This window comes from Erpetoichthys calabaricus, chromosome 11 (assembly GCF_900747795.2).
Source record: "Erpetoichthys calabaricus chromosome 11, fErpCal1.3, whole genome shotgun sequence".
Taxonomy (NCBI): domain Eukaryota; kingdom Metazoa; phylum Chordata; class Cladistia; order Polypteriformes; family Polypteridae; genus Erpetoichthys; species Erpetoichthys calabaricus.
The window spans coordinates 43934271-43960291 of record NC_041404.2 but is presented as its reverse complement, the minus strand read 5'-3'; the positions used below and the strand labels follow the sequence as shown (position 1 = coordinate 43960291).

Genomic DNA, 26021 nt, shown 5'->3' with positions numbered 1-26021 from the left:
GGTACATGCTTCCTCAGTTGGTTTGCCCAGTTGATTTCATACAAGGGACGCTATTGGCAGATGGCTGAGAAGCTACCCAACCAGAGTGCGTATTACGTATTAAATAAAACTCCTCAAATATATTGTGAGCACGGGGGCTCTTCGCACCCCTAGAGGATACGGCCTCTCCTCAAAAAACACTGAAAGATTACCTTCACAATGCTCTCTTCTTTGCTGGGCTTACATATGGCTGCTTTATCAAGCGATATGCCTCCTGCACGGTGCTTTGCATACTTAAAAGATCAAACAACACGTATTGATGTTTGATTTTTACTTTTCTCTCTCTCTCTCTCTCTCTCTCTCTCTCTCTCTCTCTCTCTCTCTGACATTCTCTGCTCCTGACGGAGGGGGTGTGAGCAGGGGGGCTGTTCGCACACCTAGATGATACGGACGCTCGTCTAAAAATGCTGAAAGATTACCTTCACATTGCTCTCTTCTGTGCAGCTGCTGCATGGTGCTTCGCATACTTAAAAGCTCGAAGGGCACGTATTGATTTTTGATTGTTTGTTTTTATCTGTCTCTCTCTCTCTCTCTCTCTCTCTCTGACATTCTCTGCTCCTGACGGAGGGGGTGTGAGCTGCTGCCTTCCTTGCAACTGCTTTGTGCGGTGGTGCTTCGCATACTTAAAAGCCAAACAGCCCAATTGATTTGTTTGCTTTTCTCTCTCTCTCCGACATTCTCTGCTCCTGACGCGCACTCCTTTGAAGAGGAAGATATGTTTGCATTCTTTTAATTGTGAGACGGAACTGTCATCTCTGTCTTGTCATGGAGCACAATTTAAACTTTTGAAAAAGAGACAAATGTTTGTTTGCAGTGTTTGAATAACGTTCCTGTCTCTCTACAACCTCCTATGTTTCTGTGCAAATCTGTGACCCAAGCATAACAATATAAAAATAACCATATAAACATATGGTTTCTACTTTGAGGATTTTCACCTTCGCAAGGGGGTCTGGAACGCAACCCCCGCGATCGAGGAGGGATTACTGTAATATTTTTTCAGCCGTTTCAGAATAAGAGGGTAAAATGACAGTGTCTGATTTTCACGATCAAGATGTCCCTTGTGCTATTGTAGGCTACCACAGTGCAAGGCTTAGTGAGTGCCACATTTCCCCTGACACAAACATTGACAGTTGCTGCATTATGAACACTGCTTAAGGCGCTAACACCTTTCTTGTCTTTCTACTTAATTGCAATCATTTTGCCTTTTTGACAAGGACCTGCTTGCACCACAAAGAACATTCAGGTGACCAAAGTCACCTGACATATCACGGTGTTCAGTTGTACAGTGTTGTGTTCATCAGTACCACTATACATGTCAGATGTCTGATGACCAATTCGCATTGTCGTCATTCTCGCTTGATTGAAGTAATGTTTCAGTTTGTTCTAAACCTGGCATTTCAGCTCTTTATGTACACCTTTTTTTTGTATACTCCACCCCAATCATAATAAGTTAATTTAGAGAGGCAAAATGCATAGAAATATTTATTTATTTATTTATTTATTTGCAGCATGATGTTATTTAATCCACTTGATGGCAACAGGATACTGTTCCAAGAGTTACTTGAGCTTAGCACTGTAAAGCAGATCATTACACGTCAGTCAAGTTTGACTCGGCTTAACTGTAATTACATAGAATTCCAAGCCTGAGTTAGACTCCGGTTCAACACCAAAAAGGTTAAGGGGAAGAAAAAAAGTAAATATTCTGTGCTAAGAAAAATTCTTGTGGCAATTACAGGACATTTCAATGGATTCATTTGGTTTGTAGTCATTTATTATTTTCTTTCAAACACACCATTTTCAATCCCAATTTATTTCTTGAATGGTCGTGAGTTGTTACATTATGTATATTTTCTTTCTCATCAATTTCTGACCTTTTCCTAGTTAACAAGCCTCAGCAAACGTGACTCAAATCACTACCATTTCAGCCATTATACTGCTACTCTGGTAGTATTATTGTCACATGCACAGAGAACAGTGAAATTCTTAATTGCATGTCAAACTAACACATGGTCTTTCCCCAGTGAATTAAAATACATAATGCCATTTTATTTAATAGAAATACAAATCAACTTATGTGATGTACTTCTTACCCCCGTCATGTAGGTAGTAATTAATGAGCTGTTCAATCTTACTTAGTCACAAAAATGTTACAAAGGATTCAAGATAAATCCCTACATTTGACACCTTTTGTGTTTGTTTACTTATTTTTCAGAAATGTTTGTCTGTGTCAAAGGGAGAAACCCTTGTGGAGTCTTCGCCTAAACAAGTCTGTATTAAAAAGACCCAATTGGTTTCAGGCAAATCTGCGAAACCAAGTCCTGTGCAGGCAAGTGATGAAGGTAGCTCTGATAGTGATAGCAGTAGCTCTTCACAAAGTTCCCAAGTAAGTGAGCCTTCACACCTGTTGTTTTCTATTCTTTGTTCCTTAGCCAGTAGGCACAGTTCTAATCCTCAAGAATATATACTTTTCAATTCATTTAGATTAAAGCTGCCATTTTATTGATTTTTAAATGCAAATGTGAGAGAGTAATACAAAATCATATTTTAAGTGAAATGCCAGTGTATGGAATTAGTACTATTTCACAATGTTTTTTGTTTGTTTATGCTACTTGAATCTTCATGCAAAGTACCAAGTGTGGCATTGGGGATAAATATTGTCACGCTTGGGTCACAGATTTGCACAGAAACACAGGAGGTTGTTGAGACAGGAACTTTATTCAAAAACTGCAAATGAACATTTGTCTCTTTTTCAAAAGTTTAAACGTGCCCCATGACAAGACAGAGATGACAGTTCCATCTCACAATTAAAAGAATGCAAACATATCTTCCTCTTCAAAGGAGTGAGCGTCAGGAGCAGAGAATGTGAGAGAGAGAGAGAGAAATAAAAGAAGAAGCAATCATTCAAAAATCAATAGGTGTTGTTTGGGCGTCGTATGCGACGTACCGCGCGGGAAGCATATCGCGCACAGAGCAGCCGCAAGTAAGGGAGCAATGTAAAGGTAGTCTTACAGTTTTTTAGAGGAGCGTCCGTATCCTCTAGGGGTGCAATCAGCCCCCCTGCTGACACCCCGTCCGTCAGCTTTATTCACATTCTCGTGAATTAAGCAACTCTCCAAAACAGGTTCAAACAGGCGTGACAGGACATAAGCATTAACGTGCCTGGTTGATGCCTGACAGTAAAACGGTTGCAAGCTCAAAAACCATCTCATGAGATGAGAGTTCGTATCTTTCTGACGGTATAACCATAGAAGTGGAGCGTGATCAGTCACTAATGTGAAATTTCGACCCCATAAATAATAACAAGGCGCTTCCACAGTCCATTTAATAGCCAAGCATTCTTTCTCAATAGTCGAATAATTGCGTTCCTTAGGAAGCAATTTCCTACTCAAAAATGTGATAGGGTGCTCTTCCCCATCAAAAACCTGGGACAGGATGGCGCCTACACCAAATGCACTTGTGTCCATCTGTAGAACAAAATCCTTACAGAAATCGGGATTCCGCAAAACCGTGTAAGAAGAAAAGGCAGTTTTCAAATCACAACAGGAACGTTCACAAACTTAAAACAGGGTGGTTTTTCCTGCCTCTAGTAAGATCTGAAAGAGGAGCAGCCCTATTTGCAAAGTCAGGGATGAATCTTATGTAATAACCAGCAAGCCCCAGAAAAGCACAAACTTGTTTCTGCGTTTCTGGACATGGGTAAGCAAGCATCTCTTCCAGTCTTCTAAATTGTGGCGTGAGTAAATCCCTGCCCATTGAATAACCCAGATAATGAGTCTCAGACATGCCCAACTTACACTTCTTAGGCTAGCTTGACAGCTAACCCTATCTCAAGGTTTTCAGTACAGCCTGAAGATGTTCTAAATGCGTTTGCCAATCATTTCTGAAAATCATGACATCATCGAGATATGCCCCGGAATACTCGGAATGAGGATGCAAGATCTGATCCATCATACACTGGAAAGTTAGAGGCACGCCATGAAGAGCAAACGGGAGTCTAGTAAATTCATAAAGTCCGTCAGGAGTCGCAAGTGCTGTTTTGTCAAAACTGCCAGCCTCAAGAGGCATCTGCCAGTAACCTTTCATGAGATCTAATGTGAAGATATAGGTCACCTGACCAAGTTTTTTCAACAGCTCATCAACACGGGGCATTGGGTAAGCATCAAATTTACAGAATTTATTCAAGCTTCTGAAATCGATACAGAAGTGAACTGTACCATTTTGTTTTGGGACAAATACGACCGGACTGCACCAGCCACTTTTACTTTCACGAAATTACACCCAATGCCAGCATCTTTTTGACTTCCTCACGCACGATATTCTGTCACGCTTCTGAAATTCGATACGGGCGCATCTGCACCCTATCACCGGGTTCGGTAGTGATTTTATGTTCTGCAAGGTTAGTCACGCCTGGCAAGTCTGAAAAAACATCAGTGTTCCGTTCAATCAAAGTTAACAACTCTGTCTTTTCTGAGTCAGTCAGATCATCTCCAATGACAACATCGGTCTGAGAGACAGCAGCCAAGGAAGCGTAAACCCCCTGCGGGTCTTGCCAGTTCTTCAAGAGATTAACATGTAAAATCTGGAATGGTTTGCGCCGGCCCGGTATTCTAACCTTGTATGCTCCTCAATAATGGCAGGGCCCTGCCATTTCACTAGGAATTTATGTGGGTCAGATGGAATCAGAACCAAAACACGATCACCAGGTTTGAATTCACGGAGCTTATAGTGTCTATCGTTAAAGACGTTTCTGGGTTTCCTGTTTACGTCGCTGATGCACCACAGCAATAGAAGAAAGTTTAGAAATTCTATCTTGCAACGAAATTACCCAATCTGCAAAGCTCGGGCCGCGAGCTGTTGTCCCGATTCCTGTCCATTCCTCTCGTACAACATCTAAGATTCCTCTCGGGTGCCTGTCAAACAACAACTTGAACGGACTCAAGCCAGTGGACGCCTGCGGCAATTCCCGTACCGCAAACATAATAAAAGCAGGAAAGAGTCCTAAGATGTTGGATCATCATGAGTGACTCACCGGATCATCTGTTTAACAAGTCTTGTTAAATCATTCAGTCAAATCATTCGTCTGTGGATGGTAAACAGTGGTACTCAATTTCCTAATAGCAAAGCTGCCACACAATTGTTTCATCACGTGAGAAGTAAAAGGTGTGCCCTGATCAGTTAAAATTTCTCGGCAAATATGAGTAAAAATCTCGCACAAAGCTTTGGCTACAGTGGAGGAATTGGCTTTTTTCAAAGCAGCCACTTCCGGATAACTATATTTTGATACCCATTTTTACTCTTAAGAAGAGGGAGTACAATATTTAATCCCACCCGTTGAAAGGGGACTTCCAAAATAGGCATAGGAGAAAGGGAAGCCAGAGGAGGTTTATAAGCAGAGACGATCTGGCAGTCAGGACATTAAGTACAGAACTGCTCCACATCTTTCCCCATATTCAGCCAATAAAATCGTTTTGATAAATGATCTCTAGTCTAATCAGCCCCCAGGTGCCCACGCAAGATGAGAGAGTGAGCTAACTGTAAAAGAATGTCCCTATGTACTTCAGGTACAGCTAACTGTTCAATAAATTCCCCCACTAAATGATCTGATATCACTCTAAAAAGACAGCCATCTTTCTCAAGAAAGTGCAGGGTTTTTAAGCCCCTGGATGCACGCTCTTGGTAATAAGAGTCACTAGCAGAGCAAGTCTGTTTAAATGCATATTCTAATGAGTATTGGCATGCTGCAAGTGCACAAAATCCGTCTGCTCGCCAGTGCTCAATTTGTGTTCAGAGGCATTTACAAGCTGAGAACTTGTAGATGGGCAAGCCAGTTGCTCATGGAAATTAGGGGTGCCTCCCACGGTCTCGCTGGAGAGATCGGATTCAATATGTAATCGGGGCTTGAGATATTCCCCAACAGCCACCAGTTCTTCTTCTTCCCCCCACTAAGCTTGACGGGGGGCTCGATGACTGTTGCCCGACATTCGGTCATGAGTCTAGGAAGGGCATTCCTACTGCTGATCAGCAAGGGCCAGGGGCAGGAGTCTGAAACGGCAGACCAAACTTTTAAAGTGCCGACCCTTATAGATTAATGCTGATGTCCTGTTACGCCTATGTAAAAGTTGGTAGGCTACTTTTTAAAATGTTTCTGTCTTCTATATTGAAGGAAAAACCCCTGTATCTGTAAGATTAAATGTGGAGTTGTTTAATTTGACTTGTTCCAAAGATGCAGATATGTTTTCAGTTGTAGTCCCAAGCATCTTCCATAGATTAATACTTGCTAGGTTAAAGAAGTGTGAAACAGGTAATTATCATGTACTGTATAGGTGCAACAGCTGCTGAGTGACTAGCTCATTATTTAGGAGAAGTTTCACTAACCATTTAGAATGGTTCTTTTAATTTTAAAATGAGGCAGTTACTCTCCATCCAAGGAGACTGTTTAGGCAAGTTACCAACAAATGCAGCTGTTCCCCTTTTGCTTCACAGCTGTTTTATTTTTTTTTTGTCCTGTAGCAGAGGGAATAGCACAGTTTAGCAGCAGCAAAGCACATGCCAAAATCAGTGGGGAGGAAAGGTGCACATCCCCTGGAAACTATGTATCTTGCACCTTTCCAAAATTGAAAAAATGATAATACTATACTAAATAATAATACTATTAAAAATAGTAGTGTGGGTTATCAAATTCTCACCTCTTAATATATGGCTTTGTGTTGAATGTGGCTTTATGATTTGACTACACTATGCAAAATCCTTATTTTAAATACATAAAATAAAGCACTGCGGTGGGTTGGCACCCTGCCCGGGATTGCTTCCTGCCTTGTGCCCTGTGTTGGCTGGGATTGGCTCCAGCAGACCCCCGTGACCCTGTGCTCGGATTCAGCGGTTTGGAAAATGGATGGATGAAAATAAAGCAAGTCAAGCATTGCTCATCATTATTGTATTGCTTTGTAGGAGTTAAAAAAGACTTTGTGCAGTCTGAAAGGTTGTGGACATTTTGTTCATTTTCAGGTTAATCCCATTAAATTCTTCAGAGGGTTTACTTTGGAATTTCTTAGATCATATGTGAAAGGGACTGTTGAACTGTGTGCTGTGTTAGAACAGGGGTGAGTAGCATCACTCCCAGAGGGCCACAGTGGCTGCAGGTTTTTGTTCCAACTCACTTTAACAAGAAACCAATCCTTAACAATAACAGATGTTATTTAATTTCATGACTTATTAGTGTTCCGACTCTGCAATGTCAGGTCATTCTTGCATCGTAAATGTTTTCCTTTTTAAAGATGTCATCCAAATGATTTGAAGTCTTAAATGATGAGTAATTTTCAGACCTTCATTTTTTCTCTTTAGCTCCCTTCTAAGTATTTAATTAAACCAAATCATGCACGATGAAGCAAGCTAGATGGAGAACTGCTGGTTACTTTGTCATTTGCATCTTATTGCTAATAAGAAGCAATTAAAAACAGTGAATGCAGCTGTTTAAGACTAAAATAAGCAATTAAGAGTCTGAAATATTAACAACTAAAGTGAGACAACTAAAATGAAGTAGAATAATGCCACTTGAGCAATAAGTGCTTTAAGAGCAATAATTGATTTATCATAAGCAGCCACTGTGGCCTTTTTTGCTTAATGTTGGAAAAACAATACCTTCTTAAAGTGTAATTGTTTGTTATTTGTCTGTTTTGTGTTTAAGAAATTTTTAGGTAATTCAAAAGCCAGTTCTTATCCTGAAATTAATACTAAACAGAGCTCTGCTAAGAAAGCAACATTTGACACACCTACTAAACAAAGCCCCAGTCTGACAAAAACGCCCCTAAAAACTGCTGTGGTGAAAAATGGAGACAGTTCAGATAGTGACAGTAATGATGAATCCAGTAGTGAAATTGAGACGCCATTACAAGTATGTATGATTTTTGTTTACCTTGTATTTCATTTCTGTAGTGTTTGTTTTTCTTAATAATTTTACTTTTAGAATTCTTAAGCCCTGCTGGGTTTCATCCTGATATAAGCCTATAGTTATCCATGTAGCAGTTTTCTGAAAATTAGTATGTAATATTGTTGCATGCCCACCCTCCAATACATGGACTGGATAAACTTTACAGATAAATGTGTAAAATGCTCAAACAGCTGACTTTAAGACAGTTGGATTCCTCTTGACATGGCACACCTGCAACTCATTTCTGCCAAGACTGTACCTGTGCTTTACCATTCAATCAAAAACTTATTTTAAATAGAACCTTTCAATAGAATCACTATACTGTAAGATGGCGGTTTAAAAAATAACAGATCAGATTTTAATTGGAGTATTTCCTTGCTGCTTTGGAAAGCATACAGATTAGTCATACTTTGTCATCCTGTCATTATAAGCTCCTATAATCTGTGTCCTACTTTGGCCATACCTCATTCACCTGTATCCTGCACTTTCTTTTAAACTTGTTTTTTTTGTTGTCCACAAACTAGTGTGTGTACCAACACTTAATTTGTTTTCTCAACAGTTATTAAATAAACCGTCAAACAGCAAAATAAAAGGAAAAAATGCTGCTTCTTTAGCCTCAAAAACATGTACTCCAAATCTATCCCAGACGTCTGAGAAGACGGCAGGCAGAGGCAGGAAGAAAGAGCAAGAAGAGGAAAAAGGCTCGGACAGTGACAGCAGCAACTCCTCGGACAGTATTACAAAGCTGTCCCTGCAGGTTGGTAAGAGGCTGTTAGGTATAGTTTAATAGTATTTCCCAAAGTGCCTTATTTTGTTTCCTAAGCCTGCCAGACTAGTTGTTTCTTTTCATTTTTGGAAACCTTCTTTACTAATTTATTCATTTTTCACTAATATGACAAAGGTCCGGCTTTTAAAGTGGGCAAAATAAGAGCAGTTACATAAGATTGATCTTTTAGAAGCAAAATACAAAGGAGACATAAAGCAATATGAAGTTTCAAATAAGCAAATTCAATACATCTAAGCTGTCCCACTCAGCTTGAGTACACTTGTATGCGCAATCATGTGGGATGAGTTGTCCACTTGCGTGATCAACAAGACATTTAAATGAACTCTTCTCACCTACTTTTATGTCCGTTCTCCCAGTATTTGACTCTGCTTGCTTCCTGCAAAGTAGCCATCATTCAGGGCTCTGGCAAAAAGCAACAATTTATTTGTCATTTGTCCTGGGTAACCTCAGCACATGAGCCACCTGTGTTTTGGCTTGTACATAAAGAACCATGAATCTAGAATCCAAAAGAGCTCCAGGCTAACTTCTTTTTTCATCTAAAAGCTGTGCACATATAACAATTGGACAGCTTTAAAAGTTCTTACTTTTAAACAGAGACTAGGCCAAATTTAGATAACAGTGATTTATTTATGAATCTCAGTATTTGGAGTATTTAAATTGCAACATTACAAAGCCTAAGGCTGATGTCCCATTACGCGACTTGTAGTGATTAGGGCTGTCTTCACCAATTCATGTCAATTTACATGACTGAAAATCATTAGGCATATCAGATTTAATAACTGTCTGCTGACCTTCCAGCCTAGTCATTTTTGCCCCTTTTCTTGTTACAGCCAATAATGTGCTGCCTGATGGAGCCAGTGCTGTACGAAGGGTCCTTTTTCTTTATTTCTTTGTGTTTTATTATGTAAAACACAAGTCATCAGACAGAAGATCTTCTTGGACCTGTTTGTGAGGTCCAAAACACAGACATTCCTAGTTCCTTGTTGCTGCATTATATGCAGTATACTTCCTGATAAATGCTGCCTGAAAGCCCAACATAATTTTCCAGCTTATGTAATAGAATTGAGTGGTCAATGGTGTCAAAGGCTCAAACATACTGTAAGAAGTAACCACTATATCCAATGCATGATTATGACAGTTGATCCATTAATAATTTAGAAGAACCCTACCAAGTTTAGCAGGTGAGCAAAACATTTGGTTAAAAGTGTAGTTTTTCACACCTTTGTGAATATTAAAATCAACAACATAAAGCATAATGTAACTAGAGGCAAAAATGATGATATATAATATATGAGATTTGTACATCGTTACACCCTTCTATATAATAAATGTACAGCTAATCTTTTACCACATTTATATCATACTTGTTCAACCTCTCTATTAATAAATGAGCCAGTAGCATAGAAAATAAAAGTTACTATTTTACTAATGTTATCTGTGTTCACATGTGTAATAGAGTGAAGATGATGATCAGTTTTTATTCTTGCAAAGATACTTTCTAAATTTTACACATTCCTAATACTGAAGTAAAACAAGCAAAAACATAGTAAAATGCCTTTTTACTGCATTGTGCAGCAAAGCAGTGCACACTACAGTTCTAAACTAGTCATCTGGAATTAACAACATAAAACTATCTTCAAAACTTCACAACATTTACTAATGTAAACCAGTATCAACTTGCCATCATATTAGATAGATAGATAGATAGATAGATAGATAGATAGATAGATAGATAGATAGATAGATAGATAGATAGATAGATAGATAGATACATACATACATACATACATACATACATACATACATACATACATACATACATACATACATACATACATACATACATTATTAATCCCAGGGGGAAATTCACATACTCCAGCAGCAAAAAATATTAAATTAAAGAGTAATAAAAAATGCAGGTAAAAAACAGACAATAACTTAACTAATGTTCAACGTTTACCCCCTCTGGTGGAATTGAAGAGTCGCATAGTTTGGGGGAGGAATGATCTTCTCAGTCTGTCAGTGGAGCAGGACAGTGACAGCAGTCTGTCGCTGCAACTGTTCCTCTGTCTGGAGATGACACTGTTTAATGGATGTAGTGGATTCTCCATAATTGATAGGAGCCTGCTGAGTGCCCGTTGCTCTGCTACGGATGTCAAACCGTCCAGCTCTATGCCAACAATAGAGCCTGCCTTCCTCACCAGTTTGTCCAGGCGTGAGGCATCCTTCTTCTTAATGCTGCCTCCCCAGCACACCACTGCGTAGAAGAGGGCACTCGCCACAACCATCTGATAGAACATCTGCAGCATCTTACTGCAGATGTTGAAGGATGCCAGTCTTCTAAGGAAGGAAGAGACAACACTTTATTAATAATTATGTAGTCTTTCAGACTTGGCATTTAGGCTAATAGCTACAGTAAAAACAACTATCTAATCAAACTGTTTTTCAAATACCATCAGGGTCTTTTGCTTGAGCTAATGATGTGCTTTGTATTCTCTCAGTCTTGGATATTTTCCAACATACACCCAACATTGCCTCTTCATTTAAGTTCGAAGGCAGTTATTTAGCCATACTCACTGATAACCCAAGAAAAATAATTGCATCTCAACTGATAAGGACAGATATACTGTAAAGACTACTGACAAGAGATGCTCAAGACTACAGGGAGTACTGTATTCTTTTCATATTTTGCATTGAAGTCATTTTTAAAAACATTCATTAGATCCGTAAGTGCAAATACAACTTAACAGCCCACTATTTCTTCACCCCACTAACACAATCTATGTTAACAATAGAATTAAAACTCTGTATCTGTTTAAAATTCTTTTTCACTGCCTGCAGTTTTTTCCTGGCTGAATGCATCCCTTTCCCCAGGTATCACCTACTTCCTGCAGAGTGCACTTCACAAATTTCAGCCATGTGAAATTGAAGTTACCCATTTTCACTTGGACCAACTGAGCACCGGGGTTCAGTATCGGTGAAGTTTTTCACTTCCTACTTATGATGTTTAATGACCTTTTCCTTCACAGTGGTAATACTAATGGCCAACAGTGAGCAGCATGCTTAGAGCACTTGGAAAAGGGCCCATGATAATTGATACGACAACACACTTCATATTTTGTGTTCAACCTAATGTTACTTCTCTTAAACGTCAGCTTTTGTAAAGTGAAGTCATTGTCAGCCACACTGTTTGATGCTGCGAAAAATATAGCCGAGGAAGGTTATGCCAGTGGATAAACTAGGAGCTTGGGTGTAATGATCATAAGAGACAATAAAAACATGTATATTATAGGATGTAGATGGGGAATCTCCTCTATGCCACCCTTCACCCAGGTTACAAAAGCAAGTTAACCTAAAATATACAAAAATGAGATTTTTTTGTTACTAATGCAACTGAAGTTTGGGGTCTTTAGATGCAATAAAGGTACCTGAGATACCCCTAAAATGCTAAGTATGCATGTTGTTAAATGTTCTGTCACTGGGTAGAATGCCAGTTACCCTTTACTACCATGTTGAGGTTAGTGGTAACATACAGTATCTTGTGCCAAGACATTTAAAAAGAACATCAATATTTTTGATGACACCAGACAATTTAGCCCAAAACTGTATTTATATATATATATATATATATATATATATATATATATATATATATATATATATATATATATATATATATATATATATATAACATATAACCTTCTTAAATTATGGTCAAGTTGAAATGTGTGGTTCTTCATAGTACTTTTTAATTAGTACTTTGCTAGGTTTATTGCATATATTTGTTATCCTGTGTGGTAGATAAAACCTTTTAATATTTGTCCAAAACATACCCTTAATCAGCTTCTACGTGTGTGCCTGTGTTCTAGTCAAGGAGCTACTTTCTTAGTAACTTTGCGTACTCAAGTCACCTCTTAATCTCTCTTTGCTTAAACTGAAAAGAATCCTCTTCTTTTGCCTTTGGTTGTTGTACATACCTTGGCTCTTCTGTGGACTTTCTAAAAGTGATGTTACTTGTATTTTCACTCTTTGCAAGTGAATTGTATAGCTTTCAATTAACCTCTTTTGACCTTTGACCAACAGAACATTGTTTGAAACCCAACATCTTACTGAACTTCACTACGAGTCCACTACAATTCCTATGTCATTCTAGTAGATTTCGGACCATTGTTTCATACTTAAATATAAGTTCTACTCTCAATACTATTAACTTCTACTCTCAAATTTATAGTACTTTAAATTTATTTACATGGATTTTACTGCCTGTCTGCTTTTCTTTATATAAATTAAATTACGGCAGCTGCCTCTGTATAGGTCCCAGTGGGATACCACTTGGAACACTGAATTCGCTAAAGGTTTTCATTCGCTAACCCTTTTATTTTTTTTTTTTGAGCCAATAATGTACCCATTTGCATACTGCACCTTGAAGTCTCACTTCTTTTAGTTTGAGCTAGCTTATTAAAAGCTTTTTGAAAATTAAAATAAATAAAATTTTATACAATACTGTGATCAAATGCTTTACTTGCTGTCTTATAAAATACTAGTGTGTCTCACATTAGTGTGACTCAGTCTCTCATTTAACTGTTCACTAATTACCTTGATATATATTGCTTAATCTGTACTTAAATAATTTATTTTATTAATTTATACTGTGATACACATTATGCTAGTTAATTCTGTAGTTGTTAGTCAGTCCAGTTACTTTTTATTTAATGGTAAAACATTTGCTGGTTAATTCTCTTTAGGAATTTCACCAAGGTGCAGTGATCTCCAAATATTTGTTTAAAGTTTATACAGAACTAGCAAAATACCTGCGCTTCGCAGCGGTGAAGTACTGCTTTAAAATTTTAAATAATAAACTGATGGAAAATGTACCAATAATTATTTGTTAAGGATCTCTTTGTATACCACGTTGTCAGTTCACCCTTCCGGTTGTAATATGACCAAGCTGTGCGCTGAGCTTACTCTTGAGCATGCAACATATAGTTGGCCATGTGAAAAGCAATCTTGCCTCAAATCAATGCCAACCTTTTGTAGGGTCTGTCCCTGAGACTTATTAATTGTCATTGCGAAGCAGAGCCTTACTGGAAATTGGAGGCGTTTGAATTGAAATGGGAGATCAGAGGGTATAACGGGGATGCGAGGAATAAAAACTCTCTCCCCTGAGCCACCGCCAGTAACAGTAGTTGCCTCAGTTAGGTTCTTTTGCAGGCATGTGACCTGAAGTCTCGTGCCATTACAAAGTTTCGGTGGCTGTAAGTTTCTCAGTAACATTATTGGTACCCCAACCTTCAAAATTAGATTATGCTCAGGAGTGCCTGGAGGATTCAGAGTGTGGACCGAGCTGCAGGCTATAGACGTATATATGTACGTAAGTAGGATTCAGTTAGCGTTGGGAACCCGTGTACCAAATTTCTTGAAGATGGGCCCATTAAGTAACAAAGACCGTTGGAAAGTTCAATATGGTGGCCGACAGTGGTGTCATACCACCGAAATAAGTACGTATATCGGTTTCGGTTAGCGCAGGGAAGCCGCCTACCAAATTTCGTGAAGATGGGGCCATAAATTAGAAAGTTTAACATGGCGGACGTTGTCGACCGTTATGACTGTTACGTGTAGAATTTCAAAATGAAACCTGCTTAACTTTTGTAAGTAAGCTGTAAGGAATGAGCCTGCCAAATTTCAGCCTTCTACCTACACGGGAAGTTGGAGAGTTAGTGATGAGTGAGTCAGTGAGGGTTTTGCCTTTTATTAGTATAGATCAATGCCTTCCTTTAACTCACTTCAGCAAATATTATTTGGACTCACTAATTTGCTTCATTGTAACCTTTTTAATCCCAGTAGGACTTCTCCCTCGCAAATATACAAATCATTTAGTATTTCAGAAATATCCCTTGCAGATTCTGGGAGGCAGTGAGATTTTCAGAAAAATATGAACTGAGAATGCCTACCCTTTTCTGTATATCTGAATTCCTTGTCCATTTCCTTCCATTTTCTGACTGCTAAAGTACTGAATAAGCTGCTTAAGGCTGACCTTTGTCTTTTATGCAACATTCCCCAACTGCTTTTTGGCTTTTTAATATCCTTTTCAGCTTTTGCTGTCATGTGTTTATTGTTAGTACAATATTATGTCTAATTTTTCTTGTACTCAGAATTTTTCATTGTTTCTTAATTTAGAAATAAACGTGTACAACACTGTATGAAATGTGCCTTTTAAATCTGTATGACTGCAGAACTACTTTTTCAATAACTGACCAATCGTCCCAACTTGTTGCATCTGCCCAAGCCATGTCTTATGAAATGAATTTGAATAGATTTTGTTTTAGCCAATCTGCCAGAGCATTTTAAAGCTTCTTAAATGTAAATTGGTAGAACCTCATGGCTTTATTAGCTATACCGTCTGTGTTATATACTGATTATTGTTGACTATTAAAGCTAGACAGACTTATCCTCTCATGGATATTTGGACATATTGGACTAAATAATAAACACTATTGATATTTATGAAATCCTCTTAACTTTAGCTAAATGAAGTACGACATTACTAAAACCACCCTAATTGGTGAATTTGGTCAGGGAGTGACTCTGTCACATAAGCCAAGTGTCATGAATCTGACTTTGCAATTTTATATGCAACTAGTTGATTACCCAGTGGCTTTGCTCACTGAGTGCAAGGGAAAAAAATAAAATGTAGTCTATAAGTTATTAAACAGTAAAACATTAACATTTTAAGAAGTAAAGATACATTGAGCAGTACTGGAGTGGTTTCGGGTAAACTACATTTTAAAGGCAGTATAACACAACAGGTAAGTAGTACTAACAGCAGCTAAAATGTATTTGGATCATCTGTCGGTAGTAGATCCCTTTTGAAAGGTAGTACACAACCGCTGTGGTATAGAAATTACATTTTCTATGTGATCATTCCAAATTTCTGCCTGACAACCTTGCACTATGTGCCTGTGATTTAAGAGAAAAATAATTCTGATAAATGTGGACGCTGACCTTCCGTGCTTAACGGGCAGAAGGTCCAAACAATTCCCAAGTCCAACACTTTACATGAAGAGGTCTGTACATCCATCTTCTTAAAATAATTGATCACAAAAGCAACCTTGAATGTTGCAGAGTTTTAGTGACCCAAACTCACCTTAAGGGACAGTGAGTAGATAGATAGATAGATAGATAGATAGATAGATAGATAGATAGATAGATAGATAGATAGATAGATAGATAGATAGATAGATAGATAGATAGATAGATAGATAGATAGATACCTGCCTGCTTCAATGGAGCCGATTACACTCATTTGCAAAGATTTCCACTCTCCCAGGAGCCGACAGGGCACTTGAAGTGTCACAAACAGTGCGAGAAGAGAGGACGCTGCCCGACCTGTTGTTTACAGCTCGGCGCAATTAAAAAGTAGAAAGACGCAAAGCTGTTTTCCTCATCTCTTCTACTATCAAGTACTGCTAACTAAAAAAAAGTTACAATGTGGTAGTTTCCGCGGCAGTCACGTGGACGAATAAATAAAACTTCTCAGCGTGTTTGTGTTTACTTCTTTTTAATATCAGTAAAATAACTCTCGCACAAATAATAACTATTCGTAAAGACGATATAAAAATGGCGTCCACAAACGAAGTGATTAGTTCCTATATTATAATATGTTCTGTGCTCATACGTAATTTCCATATCGCGTGGTCATACGTAATTTCCGTTTCATAAGTAATTTCCATATCGTGTGGTCATATGTAATTTCCGTTTCAAACGCGAAAAGAATTTTATATATATATAGATCTCAAATATCCCGGGTGATAAGAATGGTCCTTACGGATGATGATGCAGTTGTGACCTGCTGGGCTGGCTACTTTGAGCAGCTGTTTAATTCTGATCCTCTGGCTAGGACATTGAACATTTATGGGTCCACGGTTCTTGAGGCTGATCCTCCAATTAGCTGTGAACAACCCAATCTCACTAAGATTGCACAGGTGATGAAGCAGCTGAGGGTAGGAATGAATGCAGGGATCTGAGGTATCTGGGATGAACTTCTCCAGGCTGGTGGCAAGGCTGTCTTCCTGGCATTACATACAATCTTTGCTTCCATTTGAGAGACAGGCGTCTTCCAAACTGACTGCAAAATGGGACTTGTTGTCCCTGTCTGTAAAGGGAAGGGTGACTGCCTGGATTGCGGCAACTACAGAGGGATAACACTGCTCTCTGTGCCGGATAAGGTCCTTGCTAGGGTAATCCTTAATAGGGTCTGCTATCACTTGCTCACCTACCAGTGATTGGAACAGTCTGGATTTAAACCTAAAAAGTCTACCATCCATCCGATCCTGGAACTGAGGGTTCTCATGGAGCACAAATTCGAATATCGGCATGGTTTCTTTGCAGCCTTTGTTGATTTTTAAAGCGTTTGACTTAATTGATTAAGCTGCCCTGTATGATATCCCCGAGAGTTTGTAGGATCCCCCGAAGTTGCTGGATATCATGACCAGCCTGTATACTGGTACTGTGAGTGCTGTGTAGAGTAGAGGCAGAACCTAGTTTTTCACAATTGATTCTGGGGTTTGTCAGGGGGTGTGTGTTTGCTCCTGCTCTGTTCAATGCTTGCATGGACTGGGTTTTGGGCAAGGTTGTGGAGTCCAGTAGTTATGGGGTATCTGTTGGTGAAGAAAGATTAACTGATCTTGACTTTACCAACAATACTGTGATCTTTGTGGAGCCAATGGAGGCTCTAATCGGGGCTCTTGAGTGACTGAGTGAGGAGTCTGAGTGTCTGGGCTTGCAAGTGTCCTAGATAAAAACCAAGATCCAGGCCTTTAATGACCCCCTGGGCACAGCCAGCAGTGTGTCTGTCTGTGGAGAGAGTGTTGACCTCATCAAGAGGTTTACTTTCCTTGGCAGTGACATTCAGACGGATTGGGAGAGTATGGGGTGTCATGAGGTCGCTGGGAAGGGATGTATAGTTCTCCCAATATCTTTGCAAAAAGTATGATGGTCCAATTTTTTAGAGTCCTGTTGCTTCCTGTTTTGCTATATGGTTGCGAGACATGGATGCTATCCAGTGACCTGAGACAAAAGACTCAACTCCTTCGGTACCGTGTCTTTTCAGAGAATCCTTGGGTTTGGTTTAACTTTGTGTCTAATGTGTGGTTGCTCACAAAGTCCCAAATGAGGCACATTACCTGCATTGTGAGGGAGAGTCAGCTATGGCACTATAGCCATGTGGCATGATTCCCCAAGGGTGATCCATCTCACAGGATGACGATTGTTGAGGACCCGAGCGGCTGGACCAGGCCAAGGGCACCCACGTGTAACACCTGGCAATAGCAGATAGAGGGTCATTTACGATGAGGGGGCTGGACCGTGTGTCTGGCTGGAGGGTTGCCAATGTGGATCCTGAGCTGTTTCGTAATGTGACGGGTTCAGCAATGTGCTATTCCAAGTGCATGCTTCCTGACTAAATGTCCCCAGTAGACTGTGGTTTATCTCCCATTTGAAGCAGATGAATGTTTAAACTCTATTAAATACACAATCACATCTCTACATATTTTGTCTTGACTCTCTTAATATTATATTCATCCCCATCTTAGGATTTGGTAAGGTTTCTGTTTCTGCTTAGTAATCCTGTTCACATGCAGCATTAAATCAATAAATTAAAATGTATTCTACCAGATAATGATATCCTCCACAGGTTGCATGTTCATCACAACACACACACACAAAGTGTTTGGAGCTATCACAATTTGGATGACCAGTTGAGCACTAGTCTTACACCCTCCCAGGGATAATGACCTAAATTCTCTCAGTTTTACTCTCTGTCATACTCGTATCAGAGGGGCAGTAGAACTCAAAATGATTAGCCACTTGCTGAACCATGTGGTACTATTAAGTTCATTTTCTGGCAAGGATCTCCCAATTAGTGATGTCAGTCTGTACTTTTGTAGTGTTGGTTTTAAGGAGGCTGCATGTTACCCTTATGCTCCACCGTACCAATAGTATTTTTAAACCCATACAGTTTAATTGTATTTGAAACAACAGGGCAGACCTTTTTGGCTTAAAATATAAAAGTCATATTTACAGTGGCAGCATCATGAGGTTAATATGCTGTAGGTTTTGGTTTTTAATTTCAAGGATCCCAGAGATGTAAAACACTGAATTTACATTTAAGAGGCAACTAGTTTGAACTTGGACTGACTGAGAATTCATCGGTAGAGCTGGTAAAGAATTTTTTTCTGTGAAATGGTGGTGTAATTTTATTTGTTATAGTTTACTTTTTTTTCCAGACGTTAATTACTCCTTCAAAAGCCAGGTTCGAGTCTAAAACAGCAGCATACACTAAAACAACCCATGATGCAACTCTTAACAACTTTAAAAAAGCAATGCCGAATCAGGCCAAGAATCCTGTGAAAGTGCCTATGGCCAAAGAAAAGCCTGATAGATCCGATAGCAAGACCAGTGAGTCAGACGAGAGCAGCATTGATGAATCTGCAGCCCGAAATGTTTTTATACCAGGTATAAAACTTTTACTTTAACGTAATTTTTTCAGGTTCACTTTATTGCACTTTTTTTTTATAGCCTGCTTCACAATGGATAGCGCCTGAATTTTGTGGGTAGTCACAATAAACAACAGTGATGTTGTGTGTTGAGGACTAAAGTGTTCCACACCTGTCTTATTTTGACAATAATGGTGAGGCACAAGATGTCATAAACTTAATTCCGTATAGCAAGTTTCTGTGTAGTTCATGTCGTTTTTAGTAATTATATATCCACTTATTGTCTAATCTGCTTATTCCAGTTCAAAGGCAGTGCTTGTTCTGTAATACTGTGTATTAGGCAATACAGAACACACTATTGCAAGCATCCATACTCTAATACATTGGGCCAATTTAGAGTTTCCAATTAACCCAACGTACACTTTTCAAACTATTACTTTATATGTCAGAACTAGCTGTGTTACACAGCTTCACACAGGAAGTTTTGTGAGACAATGGGCAATCATTACAGTGCCATGAGTAAATCGGGTGTATCAGAAGTACTTACAGTATGTAACTGTCTAAGGGCTTTTCTGTATACAATATTTGTAAGTGTAAGGGTTAATATTATTGGAAGATAGTGTGGTGTAGTGGTTAAGACTTTAGACCCTCAGGTTGTGGGTTCAAATCCAGTTACTGGCACTGTGTGACCATGAGCAAGTCCGTTCACCTGCCTTTGCTCTGATTAAGGAAAGTCCAAAAGAACTGTAAACAATTGTATCTCAAATGTTGGAAGTCGCCTTGGGGAAAAGTCTCAGTCAGATAAAAGGTAATTATCATATTATTAGGTCTGCTAATATTTAGAATCAGCTTTCAGCAAGACAATATAGACCTAAGAGGGACACACTTCTCAGGTTGCCACAGGCTGTCATCCGGGGTGAGAATATTTGGAGAAGCCAGCCTTAAAATGAGCTCACAGGAGCTGCTAAGGGGGTTGCACAGACACAGCACTTAAAGAGCATGATCCTGTGTTTGTGCAATCACCTGAAAGTACAGTGCAGCCACAAGGAAAGAAGAAAACTGGTGTTTGGAAGTGTGGAAGCAGAATAGAGGCATGTCTCTTTGATGTCTCATGTTTGTCATACTGTGACAATATGGAAACAGCAAAAAGATGGACTGAGGATGGGACTAAATTTGTCCTATATGGGCTACTGTGTGCCACTTTTATAAAATACTTAGAATTGTGCTCCATATAAGCCAGTTGGCTTTTCACTCATTTTTTAAACATTTTAAAGTATTGTCTGTTTCCTTTGCAGAGCCATAAGAATTGTAATGCCATATACATTTTATTTGCTACAAAGTGATGCCTTATTTAAATTATTATACAGTACATTCATTCTTACATTTTGCAAGATCTCAGTGGGAAACCATTACAACCATCTACAAGTTGCAGAAATTCTAAAGTGGTTAAATTTGGTTTATATCTAATTTACGTCATTTTTCTAGTATTAATTGAAAATTCTATCCTTCTCCCATGCTACCACCCTGATTGCATTAGTTGCCAGTTGTAGTGCTTGCTATTATTCCCGATTATGATCTCTTACTCTTTGTCTGCTCAGTACATTTCAGTACAAGAAATGGCAATAAAAATAAACATCCATACACCATGGTTGGAAAGCTGGCAGACAGAACTAGGCAAGGAATAAAAAAAGCTCAAACAAATGTCAGATAATGATATGTTGTTATTTGCAATCGGAATGGAGAAATAAAATATTTTTGTTAGGACTGTTTCCAATTAAATGTACAGTGGCAGCACAATGGTGTCCGTCACAAAATTATGGGGTTAGTACATGCTGTCAGATTGCTTTACAGTGCTAAACTGACTTGGGCACTGTGTATTAAGGTGTTTTGCATAATACTAGCACACCATATGGGAGAGTTCTTTTCATGTGCCTCTTGCTCAGCTATGTACAGTAGTTGCTCTCCCTACATCTCTGACATGATATTTTAAAGTCAATCGAGGAGCAAGTGGAACGTAGGTCACTTCACAGAGGTTGATATTTTACATATTTTTCTGATTATGGAAAATGATATGATAAATGCTAAAAATGTATATATTTAGAAATTTCTTTCACTTTCTACAACATCTTGTAAGGATTCGTGCTCTGCGGTGTGTTCTTAAATAAACTACATACAGTTTAGCTTTTGACAGTAGAATGGTATTGCAGTTTAATTTTCTATATTAGTAAGCTATTTATTTTTAGACACTTCTCTATTCTTCGTATGTGTGGATAAAGTAACAGATAATCAAAATCCTTACCACATTGCGTCTTACCCAGTTATCAACAGGCCAGTTTGAAAACACACATCTGATATATTAATCCCATTTGGATTGTGATCTCATTCAGTTGGCACGCTACTTATAAGCCAAAAGATTTCCAGGAGGTTGACAGGTCTTGATTCTGGCTCTATGCTTATATTTACTGTTCGAATCTTAATGTATAGTTATTTTATCTTGTGTGCACTCTCTTGAAGCAACAATTCATCTTTTTGAATTTAGCCAAAAACCTTTCAGATAAACTGGTATGGAAAACACATAATGCTTATTTATTGTATTAAACTTGTTCCATTTTCTTAAGTGGTAGTATTTCACAGATATTTATTACAGCAGTCTAAAACAATTAAAGCAAGATGTTGCATTTGACTTGCTCTCTTTTGCTGTACCTCTGAAGGGCTAGAACTTATTGGTAGTAATCCATTTATAATGTGTTTTTGTTTACTTTCTAACGAAACTCTGATTATGCTTGCTATTAACATCTATATATAAAAAGCAAGAGTGATTCCTAAGCTTTTAGGGTAGGTAGTGAAAAACAGAGTTCAGTTTGGAATGGGACATGACATTGCTGTAATACATACTCTCTTCTGAAAACCACTGTTTAAATGGATCTCTCATGCTGTAAGCCACTCTGCACAATAATTTTTATAAAAGATATAGAGACATTAACTGGCCTTATTAAAATCTATTTAACTGTCCATATTGCATTTTCGACAGAATCGCTTACTCTTCTACATGATATCAAAGAATGATAGCTTCAGTCACATTTCCAAGAAGCAGTTTCCCCATCTTTTTGTATTCCATTGAGTATAAATAGAGGATACTATCTGGGGGGAAAAAAAACACACTGGTGATATTGAGGAGTTAGACATCTAAGAACATCTGGAGGTGAAGGACCTCCAGATAGACTGATAGAAGTGCAGTATTGTTTTACTGTATTGAATTCTAGTGTTAGATGTGTAAGAGTCTGTTTTTTTTTTATTATATATTTATTAACAGCGTTAAACGTCAGCCCCTCAACCCCTGCTTCTGAGGTAAAACAGAGCCGCTCAGGAAGTGTTTCTAAATTGACAGCCTCTGAATCAAACAGTGACAGTGATGACCCAAGCAAGGAAGATGAAAACTCCCAGATGTTACTTCAGGTAAAATCAGCAGATCTGTCAGTTCAGCATTCTATAATGCTGAGGCCTATAGAACTTTTAACACATGATTTTCTTAAATACACTTTATTTTAGTGCTGGTAGCAGCATTGTCCTGAATATTTTCAATGTATGCAATTCAGTGGCTGTAGATATTGATGCTTTAAATACATTTATTTGTGCTTTTATTGTGGCACAGAGCACAGCATGTCACTTTGGGATTCCCCGCTGTGTCTGCTGCTGTATAGGTTGAATTCCCTTTGAGATTTTAATTATTTCATATTACCCATCCTTAAAGCACTGTTAGTTTTTAATTGAAAGTCTTAAACATTTTTATAGCCACTTAAAAGTTATAGTATTCAGATTCTGGACCTCTTACAGGCATATTCCTTTATTTTGTCCATCCTTGTTCTAATGTCATACAGATAACAACAATTTTAACATACCAGATTTTCCATTTTAATTGAAATACAACCAAGATGTTCACTTGATTTTTTTTTTTTTTTTTGGCACACAAAAAGCATATTTATTCCTACTGTCTTCAGAGTGTTAGCTGAGTGACCTGGACGAGGAAAAAAATAATAATTTCTGCGTTTTGTCCTTTCAGTCCTTGTGGCCCTGAATTTGTCCTTTCAGGTTTTTTTCTCATAGTTTACCAGGTATAAGGATGGAAATATAGCTTAACAGTAAACCTAGATTTTAATCTAAAACTCAAGTATTTTACATTTTGTCCAAAACTCAACACTTAGACTTAGATTACCCACATTCAGGCATCATTTTAGTAGAAATTCTGCCGCCAGTCAGTTCTATAATATGATTTGTGATTTTGAAGTGCTGTGTTCTTTTTACAATAAGGTCAGTGCAGTGTAGCAGATAACCTCACAATAAGAGGAACACCACAAGGGCCTGTTAGATATCTTGATTCTGAAATATGGTTTTGAGCAAAGTTCACTTTGTTACACAAGCCTTTTACTTGTATGGTCATAATTCTTAAAATAGTACAGTACCTATAAAACCCTGAAACATCAAGTGTTTTCGTAGTGGAAGAGTTTGTTTGGTGCTGAAAAGCAAACACAAATTAATGACAATATTAACAGATAACCTCACAATAAGAGGAACACCACAAGGGCCTGTTAGATATCTTGATTCTGAAATATGGTTTTGAGCAAAGTTCACTTTGTTACACAAGCCTTTTACTTGTATGGTCATAATTCTTAAAATAGCACAGTACCTATAAAACCCTGAAACATCAAGTGTTTTCGTAGTGGAAGAGTTTGTTTGGTGCTGAAAAGCAAACACAAATTAATGACAATATTAACTGCAGCTATTACTGTTATGAAGCTGTTATGAAAAGTAATACTTTTGAAAAATGATTCTATTCAAAGAGTACCTTTTCTAAAATCATTTGTTTTGGCACTACCCTGCTTTATGCAGAACAAGCAAGTAGCCGAGTTTCATTCTAGTTTTTTATTTCCCCTCCTACCATCCCCAAACCTGAAAAAAAAACATGTAAAATACTTGTTGGAAAAATGATAGTACAACACAAAGTACAATAAAAGTACATCGCTTGAGTTTAAATTGAATAACTTTATAACTTTTATTCAATACCCTTTCTTTGATCACATTATTTTTGTAATGGTACAGTGGTTAGATAAGATATTGCTGCACTCCTTTGTGTTGGTGTTGTGGATGTGGACAGTTTCATTCTTTCTGCCTTTCACATCAGCCACCTTTGCCAAGGAAATATCTGTGCCCAAGCTGCAATGACTTCTGGTGTCTGACTGGCACAAACTGACTGTGTGAAACTCCATCTGCACTCTTTTCAATTAGAAATGATCCTTAGGTACAAAAAGTTACTCCTTTGATGCTGAAATTACTGCTTTGAGTCTTTCTGGTTATAACCTTTATGAAGATGTTTCTTTTTATTTTCACACTTCAGAGACATATTCAATCTAAATTAAGAAATGCAGGTAACACACAGACATAATCACACTGATATAACAAAGCAAGTTATATGTGTGGATGTGCCGGATGGCTCAAAAGTATTTGTTGTCCTAGTTCTGTGACCAGCTTTGTTGTACTGTTGTTAATTTCATTGAGAATGCTTATAAGCTTGTTGTTGGTGTTATTTCTTCTTCTTTACAGTTTTATATTGTAGGGTGTGTAAATTTTCTCTGTTTTTTCAGCGATTCTGTTGACCTACTAGCGTCTCTGGATTTATATTGATGTGACTTGCTCAATACTAGCCACATTTATTTGTTTTTGTTATTTTGATCAAGGTAAATTAATTTAAGGCAGGTTGGATTGACTAGGGCCCTGTCCACACTAATGCATTTTCATTTAAAAACATAAATTTGTCTATTTTTTCACCTTTCATCCAAACTATTCTTTTGTTTTCGACCCCTGAAAACTAACACATTTAAAAATGCTCTCTGGAGCCAGAAAACAGCGCCAGCAATTTGGCTTGGATGGACGTAAATGTGGTTTTCTGAAAACAATACTCTTAATTGCACTCTGATTGGTTTGTGCTTATTTCGTGGCCCCTTCCTGGATTGGACCATGCTCATTCCCTAAATAAGCACCCTTCGCAGAAGATAAACATTTTCCAGTATAGCAGGCATGAAAGCGTTGCTTTGAATTGTTGTGCAGTTTACATGTATGCATCTATATTGTACTTTGTAAAGTTTGAATGCTTTATACATGTGTAAATAGCAAATTACTTACCAGTCGCTACAGTTTTGCAATGAATCATGTGGCTGGTGGCATCAACGTTGTACTAAAAAATTAAGAGCCTCATGAAAATTGTATTGTAGAAAACTTGGGTGACAGTCTCTGATCGGTGTTTATTGTTTAAACTTTATCTGTTCGTTAAGGATGAGCTCATTCTGCAGCAAAATTAAGTGGATAATGTAAAATGCAGCCAAACTCACAATATTACGGGACAGAGAGATACGAAAGCACAGTGCAGTAAAGCAAAGACACACATACATTTATTTATTTTCTCTATTGAGTTAGATTTACAAATGGTGTTTGGAACAAAATGTGCTCCGATTGTTGTGAACTGCTTATAATCAATCATCTTGCAAGTGAACATATGTGAACATTTTTTTTAAGTGTTGCCTTAACATTTGCTTTGTTATTATTTAATGACAGTCGCCAGTTGTGAAGAATCTGAAGACTGTTACATTACACAGGCAATTCTCTACAGCTCCGTAAAGAATTTATTTCTTTTTCTGTGCTGTGGACATGCTATCAGAGTCCTTCGCTTGCTGATACTGTTGTTAGTGCATGAAGCAGAAGGAAATCTGATTTTTTTAATTTT

General features: G+C 38.1%; 1 protein-coding gene across 3 annotated transcripts in view; it reads left to right on the top strand.

Moving 5' to 3' along the window:
- LOC114660369 (nucleolar and coiled-body phosphoprotein 1-like) overlaps positions 1–26021 on the top strand; it is a 78916-nt gene that overhangs the window by 25620 nt on the left and 27275 nt on the right. For 2 of the 3 annotated variants that reach the window (XM_028813032.2, XM_028813030.2), the window contains exons 9-13: positions 2252–2422; positions 7724–7930; positions 8526–8723; positions 19037–19265; positions 22560–22702. In XM_028813032.2, the coding sequence (XP_028668865.2) occupies positions 2252–2422; positions 7724–7930; positions 8526–8723; positions 19037–19265; positions 22560–22702 (948 nt within the window). The remainder of the gene's footprint in view (positions 1–2251; positions 2423–7723; positions 7931–8525; positions 8724–19036; positions 19266–22559; positions 22703–26021) is intronic. The other variant, XM_028813035.2, reaches the window with a different exon arrangement.